This window comes from Cyphomyrmex costatus, unplaced genomic scaffold (assembly GCF_001594065.2).
Source record: "Cyphomyrmex costatus isolate MS0001 unplaced genomic scaffold, Ccosl1.0 scaffold2143, whole genome shotgun sequence".
NCBI classification, from domain to species: domain Eukaryota; kingdom Metazoa; phylum Arthropoda; class Insecta; order Hymenoptera; family Formicidae; genus Cyphomyrmex; species Cyphomyrmex costatus.
The window spans coordinates 33,098-50,762 of NW_017276196.1; the positions used below are offsets into that span (position 1 = coordinate 33,098).

Below are 17,665 nucleotides of genomic sequence, written 5' to 3' on the forward strand. Positions count from 1 at the left end.
AAATAATAATAAATAAATCGAACGATATATAGTACAAAAATTATAACAACTTACATGATATGTCAGATGCAAAAGACGAAGCAATAAAACAAATTATCATGTCAATTGAACAAATGGTTATGTGAGAATGTTTCTTAGTACATAATATAAATTTGCGACAGTTGAAAGTTAATAAGAGGTTATTGAAAATATGGAAATCAATAATTAGTAAATAAACAATCGCATGCTTTGTCAAGTAAATCCGTATCAGTCTGTAAATTTAAGCTATTCTTTTGTCTATGTATGTGTAACATTTCTGATATGAGTCTTTTGTTTAAATTTATCTCCTCGTCAAGTATTTCAACATTATCCTAGTCGATTTCATGCGAGAAATTCAATCTATGTTCAGTAATAACCGATTTTTGTTGAATGTTCCAGTTAATATGATTTCTATGTTCCGTGATTCTAGTTTTAAGAGTCCTTTTTGTTTGACCAACATATGTTGCATCACAATCCCCACAAGAGATTTTATAATCTCTACTATTTTATAATCTTGTACTAAGAAACATTCTCACATAACCATTTGTTCAATTGACATGATAATTTGTTTTATTGCTTCGTCTTTTGCATCTGACATATCATGTAAGTTGTTATAATTTTTGTACTATATATCGTTCGATTTATTTATTATTATTTTTATCATTTTTATTATTTTTATCATTTTTTAATTTTTTATTATTTTATTTTAATATTAAGTTTATAATTTTATTATATGACAATATTCTTTAAACCATTGTCTTAGATCATTAATTATTAAGATTTTTATTAATTAGATTTATATTGTACAGTGTTCCAGGTAGCACTTTGATATTCAATTAGATGTATATATTGATAAGGATCCGAATTAGGATCGAAACGTAATATTTTTACAATAAAGGATTTATAATATCACACACCAACACCTTGTGCAGACTCGAATGGCTTTACACTTCATATTTTAGATTTTACTTTTTAATTTGGTAGAATTTAACTTGGCGCCGACTGTTGATATCAAATCTTGTATACAAATGATAAATGTCATTAAAATTAAGTAAGTAATAAGGTAGAGTAACTTGGCGCCGACTATTGATATCAAATCTTTTATACAAATGATACATGTCATTAGAATTAAGTAAATCAGGGTAATATCACGTAGGTTTTTAAAGATGGTTCTACTAAATAGCAGATATGATTGGTCAGTTTCACAGTTGATTAAGTAATTGACGTTGGTGAAACTGGCCCAAATAGTTTTTTGATCAGCAGCACCCACTCTTAGCGCTTTTTTCTACCTTTTTTTTAAAAAGGTAAGTTTATATATACATACAAATGATACATGTCATTAGAATTAAATGAGTGTAAGGATGGTACCTCTTAGATCTTTAGAGATAGAATTTTTAAAGACTAGTTAATTAAACGATATATTTTATGGGAAAAATCCATATCATATGATCTTTTATACAAATGATAAATGTCATTAAAATTAAGTAAGTAATAAGGTAGAATTTAACTTGGCGCCGATTATACATGATATATGTCATTAAATTTAAATAAATAAGGATATCACGTAGGTTTTTAAAAAAGATGGTTCTACTAAACAGCAAATGTGATTAGTCAGTTTTACAGTCGATTAAGTAATTGGCGTTGGTGAAACTGGCCGAAATGTTTTTTGACCCGCAGCACCCACTCTTAGCGCATTTTTTACCTTTTTTTTTAAAAAAAAAAACTTATAGGAAGAATAATACAACGTTCAATGAGAAGATTGCACTAGCAATCAACTGGAAAACAAAAGACATTCAAAAAATTTCCGCATCGGAAAATACACTCAGTCGCAAAAAAGACGGTACACTATAAATTTGAGAAAAATTTACCATATTTCAAATACCTTCTCATTGAACGTTGTATTATTCTTGCAAAAAATTGTAAGATTGTCTTCGTTATGGTCTTTTTCTTAAGTGTAATCTGTTCATAAAATCGATAGGCAAACGTGCAAAGGTATGGACAACATTTTGATAAGACATGGGAGAATAATTTCTTTGCCTGTATTTACAATAAGACGATTTGTCTTTTATGTGGTTATGAACCTAGTGTGGTGAAAAAATTTGTCATTGAAAGACATTATAAAAATAAGCATTTTAATGAATATTTCAAATATGTAGGTCAGGAAAAATGTAATATAATCGAAGGATTAAAGTTAATATATCAGGAAGGTTTAAATTCTTCAAGTTCTAACAATAATGATGTTACATCTTCGATTAAAGCTGTTACTGCATCCTATGCTATTTCACTTCTAATTGCCAAACATTCTAGGCCGTTTACAGAAGGTGATTTTATAAAGAAATGCCTCATCGAGGCAGTAAAGTCTTTCGGCAATTCATTGACTCTTGCTGAAGCTGCTAGCATTCCTTTAACTAACATGACAGTAGCATCAAGAATTCATAGCATTGCTTCTTCAATAGAAGAAAAATTAAAATGTTTACTTGCAAGTTGTAGTTATTTTTCGTTATGTTTGGATGAAAGCACCGATAATCGACATATAAGCCAATTGGGTATTTTTGCTCGAATCGTTCAAGACGATTTTTCATATATCGAGGAGCTGTTAGACTTCATTCCATTGCATGGCACAACAAAAGGTATTGATATTTTCAAAGATTGAACAAACTCTTTAAAAATTTAATAATGACTTTACCAAATGTTCGGTTATTGTTACTGATGGCGCGAAAGCGATGCTAGGTCCAAAAACTGGTTTCTTTGGTCAAATAAAACAGCGAAATTTTAAATTACCAGTTATACACTGCATCATACATCAAGAAGCATTATGCGGGAAAGCTGTAAAATTATGTACCGCCATGAAAAGTGTTATCAAAATTATTAATTTAATAAAAGGCGGTCAAAAATTTCTTTTTCATCGAAAATTTCGAAACTTTCTCGAAGAACATGATGCAATTTATACAGATGTACCCTTATATTGTGAAGTCCGATGGCTTAGTGCTGCAGTATGTTTAAAGAAGTTTTTTGCGATAAGAAAAGAAATCTTCCTTTTCTTGCAAGAAATGTCCATTGAAAAAGATGATGACTTTAAATCTCTCTTTGAAGATACAGAGTTTCTTTGTGAGCTTGCTTTTATTACTGATTTAACTAATCATTTAAGTATCTTAAATTTAAAGCTGCAAAAAACCAATCAGACAATTAGGCCCGATTGCACCAACGCACAGTGGGGCCAAATCCCGAAAAGGTGGACAAAATTCCGAAAAATGAAAATTCGAATTAGGGATATTTGACCTAGGGATTTGGTAGAGGAATGTTTGATTTATACAATTGTAAAAGTAGATGGAGCTACCGTTCGTACCTGCTCTGCCGCTTGAGTTTAAAATTAACCTTTGTTTAGATCGCGTGAGTTGAGCAATAAAGCAAAGAAAATTACTGTTACTTATAAATCAAATAATTTTATATTGAAGTGTTCAATTTTAATTTTATAAAATGGATGTGATTCCTGGAGGTAAATAGAACATGGTTTTACTATGATACTACATAAATGTAATGTCTATCTTGTTGAAATGAAGCATGATTCGGTGCCCATACAAAAACATTGTAATTTAAAAAACTTTTATCTCCAAGTAGACGAAATGTTACATATAACGCAATATAAAGCTAAAATCCAAGTTTAGAGCTTTAGTTCATACTGTTATCTTACTAAATTTATAAAATTCGGCTGCTAATAACTGCTATTCTTCTTCCCAAGGAGAACAAGACAATCAAAAAATGACTAAATTCGGTCAATATGACGTCAATTTGACATTATTTTGATTGTCTTGTTCTCTTTCTTAAGATTTTATGTTTATCAGAGGTTATATACTTTATATCTTGTTTAATAATAACAATAAATAATAATAAATAATAATAAATAAATAATAATAATAAAATAATAAAATATAAATAAAATAATAAATAATAATAAACAATTACAGGATCTAATAATAAACAATTACAGTACTCTCGAAAAGAAGTATTCTTAATTATTAAAGATCATTTAAAAGAGAAATTAACCGTTATATTGGAATATCTAGAAGGAAAAATTTCTGAGAAAAGTGGATATTCGATACATATACATGAAAACATGAAGCCATCCTTTTCGGCATTATTTCATCGATTCAGATCTATGTGGCAAAATGTCACAAGAAGAAAGGAGTTATTTTTTAAAAAGTATGCGGAATTTCTTAATGCGCCCGTTTCTTTTTCGATAACTACTGCTTCTCCAAATACACCACCCAATAAAAGAGGTCGTCCTTCTACGGAGTTTGCGTCTGTTTCTGAAAGATCAAAACGAAGAAAGACCAAAGAAATTCGTGCAACAATGAGTGCAAACGAGTTGGCATACGCTACTCAAATGAGCCTACGCTCTGTAGGTCAATTAGACGCATCAAAAGTTGTGAAGGAGGCAACATCAACAAGTCCATTGAGAGCTTTTAAGTACCGAAAAGCTTTTCATTCAATATGCGAAAGTACTTTATCTACAGAGGTTGCACTTTCTATTTTGGTCGAATATAAATTGTCAAAAAGCCAATACCAAGGACTGAGATTAGTGAGCAAGGAAAATCATTGTCAACTATATCCCCCCTATAAGAGAATAGTAGAAGCAAAAAATCATTGTTATCCACTTCGTACGGCTATTACTATTACAGAGAGTAGTGCAGAAGTTCAGGTACAGGCTTTATTGGACCATACAATTCAACGTATTTTATTTCTTCAAATTGATGTAATTAAAAGTTTGGATCAAGAAAATGTTAGACATATGGATTTCATTTGTAAGTGGGGTTGCGATGGAAGCTCTGGGCAAAATGAATATAAGCAGAAGTTTACTGACGACAGCAAATCAGACGCGAATGTATTCTTTACTTCAATTGTGCCATTACAACTCATATCTGTCGATCACAAATCAAAGGCACAAATTGTGATTTGGAAGAATTCTAGGCCATCTTCTTCTCGATTCTGCAGACCGCTACGACTACAATTTTTACACGAAGACAGAAAGTCAACAATCAACGAAGTACAATACATCGAAGATCAAATAAAGTTGCTTGTTCCTTTCGAAACTATAATAGATGGGAAGAAAATCTCGATTGCACATAACATGGCATTTACAATGATCGATGGTAAAGTGTGTAACGCAGTATCATTTACGAATTCTTCGCAACGTTGCTATTTATGTAAAGCTACAAGCAAAGATTTTAATGATATTGATAATATTTTACAAATGGAAGTCGATGAAGCTAATTTAAAATTTGGATTGTCGATATTGCACGCGTGGATACGGTTATTTGAATGTTGTTTACATTTGTCCTACAAGCTCGGCATTAAAAAATGGCAAGCACGTAGTGCGGAAGATAAGAAGATGATAAATAACAGAAAGACGAATATTCAAAAGGCATTCCGTTCAAAACTCGGGCTAATTGTCGATCATCCAAAACCTGGATATGGAAGTACGAATGATGGGAATACAGCTCGGCGCTTTTTCGCAAATTCGGTTGTATCTGCTTCGATAACGGGGGTGGACGAAAGTTTAATTAAACGCTTCCATATAATTCTGCAAGTTATTTCGAGTGGCTATGAAATAAATTATGATAAATTTAAAGAATATGCGCTGAAAACTGCAAGAAAATTTGTCGAACTGTATCCATGGTATTACATGCCTACAACGGTACATAAGCTATTAATTCACGGTCCACAAATAATAGCTCATGCATTATTACCAATCGGTCAATTAGCAGAAGATGCTCAAGAAGCTCGCAATAAAGATATTAAAAGATATCGTGAAGATTTCTCCCGAAAGTGTTCGAGAATCAAAACAATGGAAGATGTCTTTCATCGTCTCTTGATAACTTCTGATTCATACATTTCCAGTCTTAGAAAACTGCCGCAGAAAAAACTGAAGAGTTTATCTCAGGAAGCTGTAGAGCTATTATGTCCTCCTACAGTTGCTGAAACTAAATATGATTTTACTATTAACACCGATTCGGAAGTTGATTCTAATGACGTGGATATCAATTCTGATACTGATTAATTAATTGATGATAACTTAATTAATAGATGACTGATTAATTAATTCATTAATTACTTCATAATTAATTGTTTTCGTTTCATAATTAATTGTCTTAAGTTTTTGTATACGACAATATTATTAATTGTAATATTAAAAAATGTATTCGCTACACATTCAACGAAATTTTCAATCACATTGGATTAACTTTTTTTAGTATTTAAACATGTTTGTTACATAATAAATAAAATTTTTGTTTCACAGAATTGATTTTTGTAATCAGCAACTTCAAAAAATTCCATGTACCAATTTTTATCAAATTATGATACCTTTTTCATATATGTGTCCGCCATATTGGATCAGTCATTTTGTTTTCAGTAGTTTTGACTTTAGATTCGTAAACAGCAACCTCAAAAATACATGTCCAGCAATTTTCATTCAAATCAACGTACATTTCGATTTTGTCCACCTTTTCGGGATTTGGCCCCACTGTGCAACGTCACTGTGATTCTTCGCTTAGTTAACAAGAGTTTAAAGTAAGTGTTACTTAAAACGACATAATTCGCTGTCGTTGCATGATTGACATAAAAGTTAAAGTTAGTTAACTGGAAGTTTTGATAGTAACTTTTCATGTTTAATATTGGCTGCGTTTATAATGCAGTCTTTGAACATTCCGTATATTACACATAAAAACGAATAGAATTAAAAGTATATTTTTAATCGAATTAAGCAGGAAATTGAGAGAAAATAAATATTATTTACAGTGAAATGTATGAAAATTTGATAAATTATAACTGATCAATTCAGGCATTATATAACCTCAAACCGCGAGTTTGAGGGCATTATTGTCACATATCAACGAATTGCTGGGAAAAATAGAAAAATGTAAATTAATTTTAATTAAAATTTTAATTATTCCTGTGTTTTAATATTAACTGTTAGTACTGAAAATCTTTAGTTTACATAATGTGTATTTCAGATTTGTAGTATTAGCAGTAAATATCAAAACATATACATCATATATATTTCAGTTATTTCTGTATTATATACAATTTAAAATATATATATTATTTACTAACTGTTAGAAGAAATAATAATATAATATTATATATCTATAAATACAAAGCTTACTATTTTTTTTATTATTACTTGTAAAGATGTCAGGAGAAGTTGAACAAACCAAAAAAAGAGCACGTAGTGCAAATTATACATCAGAAGAAAAAGCTACTTTAATAAGTATTGTTAGCAAGTATAAAAATATAATAGAATCGAAAAAGACAGATAAAGTAACATGGAAAGATAAAAATGACACTTGGGAAACAGTCACAAATGAATTCAATGCTGTAGCACCAAATGGGAATTATCGCACAACAGACTCATTAAAAAAGTTCTATGAAAACATGAAGAAAGAGACAAGAAAAATGGCAGCACAAGAGAAGATGGAATTATTTAAAACTGGTGGTGGAAGACCAACACACAAAATACTAGATCCAATGCATGATTCTATTTTAACATTAATGAATAGTAAAACAGTCAAAGGTAATTGCTTCACATTGATTCTTTTATAATATAATCATTTTTATATCTAATAAATGTACTTTCTTTATAGGGCTTAATAATATGTTTGATTCTGATACAATAATACTTGATTCTGATTCAACAAACATATTTACCTCTGTTTCGAATGCAAATAACACGCTTGACAGTGTGACTAACAGTACTATGGATCACAACAATGAATCAGACTCAAATACGGAAGAATGTTGTATGTATGAAGTACTAGAGGAAGATTATTCGAAGGAAATGAATAATACACACACAACATATAATATAGATGTTGTAAGTTTTAGTAAATGAAACAATTAGTCTATATCTTATAGTGTACCTAAATCTATAATATTCTACAGTTACTTAAATTATAAATTTAATTACAATAGATTTAATCATAATTTATATAACTTCTCTTTATTTGTAGAATTCTAATATGAGTGCATCGCAAAACAAGAAGGAAGTAAAGAAAACAAAACCAACATTAAATTGGCGTACATATGTACCGGATAAATTAAAAACATCTAAGCATACAGCATTAAAAGTAAATGAAAGTAATACATTTCAAGATCAAGGAGAATCATCCAAAGAAAACGAAACGAATACATCTAAAACTATAACTCGACGACGTAGACCATCGACAATGGCTCTTAACAGCTCTCACATTTCTAAACAATATAGTGATTTAGCAGAAATTAAAATGGAGCTTGCAAAGTTGCAGTTAATAGCTCAAAAGGAAGAAATGGCAGTTAAACAAAAACAAAATGAATTTGAATTTGAATTAAGGAAAAAGAGTTTAGAATTAGACATAGAACTTAAAAAGGCACAGTTGAAAAGATTGCAAGCAAGTTCTTTTATTCAACAGCCTTTTAATATTAATTAAAAGATTCAAACTGAGGTATAAGCTGGTATTTATAGTTCGATCTTAAGTTCAAGAGAGAGAGAGAAGAGAGAGAGAGAGAGATTGTCTTAACAATTTTTTTTATATTTTCTTTAATTTAATTTTATTTTTACTTTACTTACTCTAAAAAACGATTTTGAATATAAAATCAAACTAAATAGTTCATAAAAGTAGTTTAATCTAAAGTACAACATATATATATCCAAAAAAAACTTAAAAAAGTGTGATATTAAAGACTAAAGAGTAATATTAAATATAAAAGATACATTTTAAGTTTTTAATATTTTTTTTATGTATTATAAAAGAGTAATATACCGGATTGTTGGAAACTATAAAATATATATTTAAACTTAAGAATAAGATGTAAGGAAGTGATATTAAAGTGATATTAAAAGAAAGTTCTTAAATACAAATATTACTATATATTATTACAAATGTAATAAAATGTTTACAAAAAGTACAATGTAATGTTACAAAATTAGTCTGTAGGATTTTTATGTAAGATTTTTTATTGTGTTCTTCATTACAAAAAAATTATATTTTAAATAAATTAATATTTTATCACATATTCTGTTGCAAATTATTAAAATATTCATTAATTAATATGTTACGTGCTAGTAGACCTGCATTGCCTGCATTATTTTGATGATAAGGAAGAACTGGTACACGATTATGTGCAATAATTTCTAAAATATCAAATTCTTCATCAACAGGTGGAGGAATATCTTCCCCTTGACGTTGTGCTATATTATGCAATACAGCAGTTGCTATGATTATTGTCATTACTGTATTGATTTGTAAACGAGATCCATATGCTAATATTGGAAATCTACGTTTCCAAAGACCAAACGTGTGTTCTACTCTAGTTCTTGTTCTGATATGTGATTCATTATATAATTGTTGAGCAGGGCCTTGAGGATTTAGTAATGGTGTAAATAAATAAGGTCTTGCAGGGTATGCACTATCACCTGAAACAGAAAGATTCATTATAACTGTATAAATAAATAGTTAATTATGCCAAAATAAAAAAGCTCACATAATAACATAAATCATATATTATTTTATATAATTAAAATCATATAGAGTATCTAATATAATTACAATCACATACCCAATAATAAGCAATTGTGAAAGTGATTTGTTTCAAAAAGCATTTTTAAATTACTATTCTGAAATATTGTTGAATCATGAACAGAGCCGGGCCATCGAGCTACAATATCCATTATTTCATTATCTGCATTTACCACAACTTGTACATTAAAGGAAAAATATGATTTTCTGTTTCTAAAAACTTCTGCATCATCACCACCTATATTATATGTACATACATACATAGAATGCGAATATCTATATATATTATGTATGCCTATATAATGATCCTTTGAGTATATGGACATATGTCTATATATTTAAAGTATACTTTAAATATAGATCATAATATACTATATATACATATATAGTGCACGTTTTAAACAAGAAAATACATTGATGAAATACACAGAGCACAATAACATACCTGGAGATTGTATTCTTATATGTGTACAATCAATGGCACCAATTACTTTTGGAAATGCAGCAATATTAAAAAAATTTCTCTGAGTTCGTAAAATGTCTTCCTGTGTTTGTGGTAATTTTATGTAAATGTTTGCCAATGAAGCTATAGCCTCAGACACTCTCACCATTATTCTTGAAACTGTAGATTTATCCATTCCACCATAATCACCCATTGTTATCAAAAATCCATTAGTCGAGTATAAACGTAGAGCAATGAGCAATTGTTGCATTGGTGTTACCGGATTATTTCTAGAAAAGAGCAAAATTATTTCTTCTTTTAGTAATAATATTTTAAAGAAATATGTTCATAGATAATTATAATATATTGTAACATTTGTAATTAACATATATTATAATAGTAGCATATTGTAACCTTATGTTACAAACATTTTGTAAGTAATGTCAAAAACGTTTAAAAAATTTTGGATTAATAAGGAAATTTTACCTGTTATGTGTATACTCTAGGCGATCTTGAATTTGTTCTAATATATTAATAACGGACTGTTTTCGTAACCTAAATCTTCTAAAAAAGTTTAAGTCGTCATATTTTTCAAAATAATCAGCACGTACATGTATATTTCGCGGTATTCCGTATACAATTAAATCAAATGCATCTAATTCATCATCATCTAGTACATCGAAATCTAAATCCATTTTTTAATAACCTCAAATAATTCATACGTGAACAGTAGTAATACAGCCAATATGGCTTGTAGCAGTAATATCTGTTCCTTAAATTCTCTTAAGCGGTACTGAAATCACCGCTTAAGATAAGTGAAATTTAAAGCAATTCAAGTGTCACATACATCTTGGTGCAACAAACTTAAAGTTTTAAGCTTCGCTTTAAGCAAAAATAACGTTGGTGCAATCGGGCCTTAATCAATTAGTTAGTCATATTGACTCATTTCGCAGTAAATTGTTATTATTTAAAAACCATTTAGAAAATAATGATCTTCATTTTTATCCTTCTTGCCAGGTACTTTTCACAGAATATAGCACAAATTGCAATTTCAAAAAGTTCATAAATTTAATTGATTTATTAATAAGTCAGTTCGACACGCGTTTTACAGATTTCGAGAGCCTTCGAAAGGACTTAATTCTTTTTGAAAATCCTCTAACCGTGAAAATAGAAGATCAGGATTTACAGTTTCAAGAAGAACTTTGCGATTTGCAAAATGATTTGTCTCTCAAGACGCGCCCAGAAAGAGGAGTAGAATTTTTTAAATTTTTGAATATTTTGAATTATCCTAATCTTAAAGATTTTGCTTTGCGAATTTTTTCTATTTTTGGATCTACATATTTATGTGAATGCTCCTTTTCAAAAATGAAAAATATAAAAACAGACAAACATTCTTCTTTAAGTGATACATCTTTATCTTCATTAATGCGAACCAGTTCTTCCAATATTCCTGTAGATTTATCATCTCTTGTGGAATCGTGTAAACGGCCTAGAAGATCAAATTAATATTCATTGTTCGTTCATCATTCAATTTTCGTTTTTTTCTCATAAATAATTCTCTTTACATATTTTTCTTTTCAGTGGAATAGGCCTACTGGGGAAACCACTTAAAAAAAAACGCGTCAACAATAGTACCTCAATGGTGACGTGGAAACTATTGTCCTATAACTATAATTATTTAATAATTACATATTGTACATATATTTCTTATATTGTCGATTTTCTTTCTGTATATTACATGTTGCAAAAATAAATTATTTTGTAATTTTATTATGATCTTGCGCACAAATTAAGAGCTTTAAATAAGATATATTTATGATTAAATGATTGAAAGGTATATATAATATATATCAATAATAATAACACTCTATGTATAATATTATTATTAATATTAACAATATATACAAATATTTTCAATTATTAATTTAAAATTCTTCAAAAAGGAAGGTTTTAATTAGTTATTTAAGCTGAGGGGGATTCATCAATCCCATCGTAAGAACAGACGCTCTTGAGGTAGTCGGTACGCGCGTTGTTTACAAGAGCATCGGGAGATTCGTTGCTATGGGATACGCGGCAAGGGGGGACAAGTAGGCGTCGACAACGAAATCGGCTCGAAATGTGCAACTAAATTTAAGCATTGTCTTAAACTATGAAAACGTAAATGAAACAATGAAAGTTTGACTAATTATTATACACATGGTATATGAGACTGTCCGTGTCGGTGTACATAATCTTGCATTTATCACGAAACAGCGGCGCCATGTACTCGTGGTGAAACTCGTACAAGCATACTTTGGATATGTCGAGGATGCACATACCTACGTAAATCGGTTTGTCGAACTTCACCTCGAGCTTACGCAATTCGACCGCGATCAAGTTTTCCGCAAAGACGCAGCAGCGGCTGTGGAAATTCGGTTTCGCGATCAACGCCTCCGCGCCGTACCGTCCGTCCCATGTCGTTACCAATTTCACGTCGACGCGTTCGCGCACGTTCTCCATCGTTTTACCGAAAACCGCGTTGTTCATCAATTTGTACAAATTTTTCTCGAAATCATTTTTCGCGCGCGTTCTAAATTGCGTGTTCAGTTCGATGTAATCGCGGAGCCAGACTGATTGCGTGAATTGCAACACGCGATGGATCTTCGTTACGCGAAGACCGTGATGTGTACATTGTTGAAGGTTGCGGTAGTGGATGACGTAACGCTGTTTATCGTACAGAGTCGCGAGGAGCTTGTCATCGCGCTTGCCGGGCGCTTGCCGTCGGGCAGAACGGTAGGTCAGCGTGCGCGTCGTGGAGATGCCGCGAATACTCGAGATCTACCTCGAGAATGTACCCGGTGGGCGAATCCGGAGCGACCGCGTTCGCGTCAAAGTTCGCGGCGTCTTCGACCCATTGGAAATCCGCGTAGGGCAGCGGTTGACACATCGCCTAACCATAAAGATTGTTAACGTCGTAGTACATTAAATACGACGACGGTTCCGACGGGTCGTACGACTGCATGTACTTGTTGTCAGCCCGCGCATATCTGCCGGAACATTGGCTGAGGCCGCCGCGTATACCGCGCTCGATGAACATCACCATATCTATATCGGTGCAACTCGAATTTCACGCGCGTGTGTTTCAGCATAGCGTCCCACATGAAACCGGGCAATGTGTAGTAATGCGCGGGATCGAGACCGTAACTCGCGACGCAACTGTCGCGAAGATTCTCGAAAACGTCGGCCAACAACAAAACGTCGGTTTTTAAATATTGATCGCTGTACTCGCCGAGCGTTCGCACGGAGAACCGTTTCCACACGTTCTCGGCGTGCACGTAATCACTCTAGGACACTGTATCACCCGTCAGCGAGCTGTGAAACGATTCGAGTGGCGGTAAGCGTGTATCGTTCAGTTTCTCTACGCAATCTACGTACTCGTAAGGAAATACTCCTTTACGAGTAAGCAGATTGACATCTTCGTCCGATACATGTGAAAATTCAGAACGCGCAATTTTCATTTTATCTTTCTCGAGATACGACGCCAATTTGTCGAGACTCGCACTCAAAAATTTATAAGAGTCTATAAATCGTAATTTTACACAATTTCGCGTATTTTTGTCGCTAGTGTCTTTAACATGCTTCGTAAACGAAATGTATTTCTCTTTAGTCAGGGGAAGTAGATCTACTTCCCCCTGGAATTTTGTCGCTATTTCTTTTATAACGAAGTGCGCGTCGTATCCCGATAGGTTGTGGAATACAACCGGTATGTACAGAGAGTCCTTGTAATTCATGTTGCAGCCCTTGTGCGCTGGACCGCGGTATCGCCCGGTGAGGTGGCAATGGTCGCGTGCCCGCTCGTCTCCCAATGCGAACGGCTTCTCGCAGATGTGGCAGTGCGTCGCACAGTTGAATCTCCGCCAGTCGTCGCGCGTAAAGTCCATAGGCCGGTTAGCAGATATTATAGTTTTCTCGCGGTGCGCCAAATCTTCGAGGTGGCGCGCGAACCAGCTGACGCAGACGTTATCGCGCCGACATCGATACGTTGATAACGCGTCGTCGTAGGAGCAGTGTACGTAGAACGCAATACTGCATACCTCATGCCGCTGGTACGCGTCCGACGACGATGATGCAGCGTCTACCGTCTTTCGCAAAACGCACTCCAAATCGGCGTACACTACGAACGGCGCCCGCTCCTTCATACTGTGGTTGCGGTGCAACCGTCTCCGAAATTTCGGAAATGGTTGCGATGCGTCATTTAATGATTCAGACGTATCTATAAAGGCTTGATTCACATGTTAAGGGCGATCAGACGGTTACATCAAAAGATGGCCAATCCGAGCTCCGCGAAGGAGAAACCCATAGTTCGGAGGAAGTCCAAACAGCCACTGTAGACGAGGAGATACCAGCCGTGCCCGGCGAAGAGCCCTCCACTGCTGTAAAGCCTACCTGATTTATTTTATTTTCTTTTTTCGTATATGGAATAATTATAATATTTTATCTTCCCTTAGAGTTAAGACAAAGTATATAAGTAAAGGCTCTTACAGCCAATAAAGAATTTTGAGTACAATTTATAAAGCAGTGTAACGTTAAAAGATTAAGTTTGATAAAAGTTTATTTGTTAATCCGTGAAGGGTAATTTATTTGGGTTAAGTTTGACTAAGTTTATAAAAAATTAAAGAGATTTAGTAAAAACAATTTTATATCTTTTATTCCTGGTTGTATAGTTATATAAGTCTTCCATGCGAAAGGGGACTTACTGCGGAGCACGTACTAGCTCTGAATACCTGTAAAAAATAGGTTAAGTTAAATATTTTATTTTCGAGAGTTTGATAATTTTTTTATGAAAAAGCAACACCAGGACATTACGTGAGTAAAGTTATATTAAGATTGATTAAGTATTCAGCCAATTAGAGCTGTTAAATAATATTATTGACAAGTTTGAGTTTATTTTCATTAAGCGATAATTTTCCCTGATGTGGGAACAAGTTATAAGCATAGATTATAAAGAGCGTCAGTCTCAGAGCTCGGATACGCGAGATAGAGCTATCCGTACCTTTTGTTTAATTTCGTCACGAACGGCGATAGGCTCTCGAGACGCACTTCTCAATAGCCAGTGTATCTTGTAAGTTTGAAGTGGATAATAGCTTCGCTTACTGAGAAAAAATTAGTTTTCCAAAAAAAACGCGAGAACCGCGAACAAGATCACTGGAGGCAGGGTAAAAAACGTCCATGATGACGGCCATACCACTTCGAGAATATTTAACATTTTTCATGATTTTGATTTATCACGAAAGATGAACGATTTTGAAGCGCTATAGCGTTCACAGATTTTCATTTCGGACAAAAGTAAGTTCCGGAAAAGTTTACCGTTCATTACGCGAATTATGTCATGAAGATCATCTTTCGTAGAAAAGGTATTAATTCTATTTTTATTTTCCATGTATTTAATTCTAGGGCGCACTCATTGTAAATAGTAAAAGTAAGTTGTAAAAATGATATAACAAGTACGACTACCCTTAACAGCGACAAACAGAGCCAAAGAGTTCATAGAAACTCACCCGAAGTGATTGACGCCCGAATTAACTGATTTTTTCCTGATTGGTCGATCGTCGGAACTAATCAGGATACAGACCACATGGTGGATCGCGACATAAGGAACAGCCTTAAGCTATTCCCGCTTGTTTTTCGAAAAGATTATCTTATTGGTTAATTTGCGGGCCACTCCCAGAGCAGACCACAAGGTGGAAGCTCTCATGAGAAGGAGTTTTTCCCCTTCTCTTAGAAGTCTTTCTGACTTCATCGCTCCATTGGCCAGTAGTGAGAGCCAGTTGGGTGAAGGCAGCGATATGCAGCCTAAATCAAATTGCCGCCTTGAACCGGCGCTATCCTAACAAAGGATATCATCCACCAAGGCCCTGATTGGCTCCTTGAGATAGCAGCAGCGAATCAGGGATAGCGTCGGTTTTCGAGCTAACGGCGAAACAGGATTATTCCAGAGCTTTTGATTCCGAGCCTTCGTAAAGGAAGGACGTGCGGTACGCGGCTCTGAGTGTATTAATAACGCGTAATAAGTATAATTATTCGTGATAGACGATAAATAGAGAATATAATCAGCTCCGCGGATACGCGATAAATATATTTTTTCTATAAATTATCCGAGTGTGTGTGTGATATAATAAACATTATATATTTTATCATAAAAGACTTGTTGGTAATACTTACCTTCCCGATACTTACCTGGAGACGTCTGAGGATCCTTGCAGCTTCCACGAGGATATCCGGAGATCCAGAGGATAACCTAAAACAGAGGGAAAGACCGGTTAGCAATACCTTCTTCGTTGGCAGGGTAAAACGAAGTGGCGACCGTTTTAAAAGATTGAAAAATAACGAGATTGTAAGTTTATCATGGTAATAATAGAATTTTCTGATTAATTAACAATAGCGGCCGGTCACAATCAGAGGGTGGTCCCCTTTTGTAAAGGTTTACCCTTTTAATTTTGTTCTCATGCCAAGTTACAGATACATTGTTTCAATATACGACTTTGCCATCTTGTATTGACAATGTTGTGTAACGAAGAGAGAAATCGAGGAGTCAGTGAGAAATGTGTTGTCTTAATTATATTGGAATAAGGAATTTTTTGTTGAACGTCTAAAGAGGACTCAAACCAAGAGTCGATACTTGTTACGACATTTAACATCGAGCGATTTTTTATATTATTATATATTGACCGATATTCTAATTTTTAATTGTGTCAAAAGCGGCTAAGTATTTTATTGTATTCTTTTTCTTTAAAATTCATATTATATTTATAATGTTATAATCGCTTTCTTGTTTACTTACGAATTGACTCTCATTGTCCTTCACCTCGTTTTAATTATTATTTTCATATAAAGAGTCCTTCAACTTTAATTTTGAGTTAACAAAGTTATAATAAACAAGTAGTGTTACGTGATGTTTCGAAATTGGCGTTGATATATTGGCGCGCATTTCCAAGATCATGTGATTTCCGGTTTCACAACATCATGCCGGACAACGGCCCATCTCTCCATATAGGATCTCTAGGCTTCCCCTTAGGGAGCCGTTGCTGCCGATGCAATGAGGGATGCCACCCTCTAGCAGCGGTGGCCCTTAGTGCAATGGGCTCCGCCCTTGGGGACCCCTTCCCTCGGCCTGGGGGCATCTAAGGCCAAGGAGCACCCTGCCAGAAATACCCCCGCCTGTGGGAAACACGTCGTCACTTTCCATCCCCCACCCCGAGGGAAACCGCCCTGACCACGAAGGCACGGGCAGCAGGCCCCACGGGATGCGGGATAGGCGGCAGGCGCCTGCTACTCCCCCCCCCCCCCACCTATCGGTACCTGGTCACCGGGCGTTTGAAGTCGGAATCGCCTTCTCCTACCGACACATTGAGTTCCCGCCGACGAAGAACAGGTCCCTCAGGGGCCACGCCACACGGCGTGAGAAGAGGCCCCCTTGGGGTGCCGGATCCACTTGCAAGTCGCATCTTTGCGCGTTATCGCCCCCCGACGCCAGGATAACCCGGCGCCAATACGACGACCCCGCACAAGTGCTAGGATGCGTCCTGCGAGAGCTGGGGTCCGTGGGTTCGCTAAACCCAAGATAGGGAGACCCCCAAGGAACACCCCGGTAACGCCAGGATGCCCCCCCCCC

The 17,665-nt window shown here is 34.2% G+C and overlaps 2 protein-coding genes across 2 annotated transcripts; one reads left to right on the forward strand and one right to left on the reverse strand.

The window, feature by feature from the left end:
- The first annotated feature begins 6,549 nt into the window (after window positions 1-6,549).
- On the forward strand, window positions 6,550-8,483 carry LOC108773609 (myb/SANT-like DNA-binding domain-containing protein 3). Its single transcript, XM_018539473.1, has 4 exons — window positions 6,550-6,588; window positions 7,210-7,591; window positions 7,662-7,891; window positions 8,028-8,483. Exons 2-4 carry the CDS (start codon window positions 7,210-7,212, stop codon window positions 8,481-8,483), a joined length of 1,068 nt encoding a protein of 355 aa, XP_018394975.1. The 5' UTR covers window positions 6,550-6,588.
- A 193-nt stretch (window positions 8,484-8,676) lies between these two features.
- LOC108773610 (putative nuclease HARBI1) lies at window positions 8,677-12,513 on the reverse strand. The gene is made up of 6 exons (XM_018539474.1): window positions 12,333-12,513; window positions 11,405-11,503; window positions 10,501-10,699; window positions 10,018-10,304; window positions 9,113-9,469; window positions 8,677-8,681 (listed from the first exon to the last, which is right to left on the reverse strand). Exons 1-6 carry the CDS (start codon window positions 12,511-12,513, stop codon window positions 8,677-8,679), a joined length of 1,128 nt encoding a protein of 375 aa, XP_018394976.1.
- Window positions 12,514-17,665: the final 5,152 nt, after the last annotated feature.

Coding starts and splice junctions, on each gene's coding strand:
- LOC108773610 (XM_018539474.1), bottom strand. CDS start 12,513: ATGGAGAACGTGCGCGAACGCGTCGACGTGAAATTGGTAACGACATGG. Junction 11,504..12,332: donor CGACAAACCGATTTACGTAG/GTATGTGCATCC, acceptor TTGATCTTCTAG/GCCGTTTACACGATTCCACA. Junction 10,305..10,500: donor CTAGAGTATACACATAACAG/GTAAAATTTCCT, acceptor GCTCTTTTCTAG/AAATAATCCGGTAACACCAA.
- LOC108773609 (XM_018539473.1), top strand. CDS start 7,210: ATGTCAGGAGAAGTTGAACAAACCAAAAAAAGAGCACGTAGTGCAAAT. Junction 7,592..7,661: donor GAATAGTAAAACAGTCAAAG/GTAATTGCTTCA, acceptor CTTTCTTTATAG/GGCTTAATAATATGTTTGAT. Junction 7,892..8,027: donor CAACATATAATATAGATGTT/GTAAGTTTTAGT, acceptor CTTTATTTGTAG/AATTCTAATATGAGTGCATC.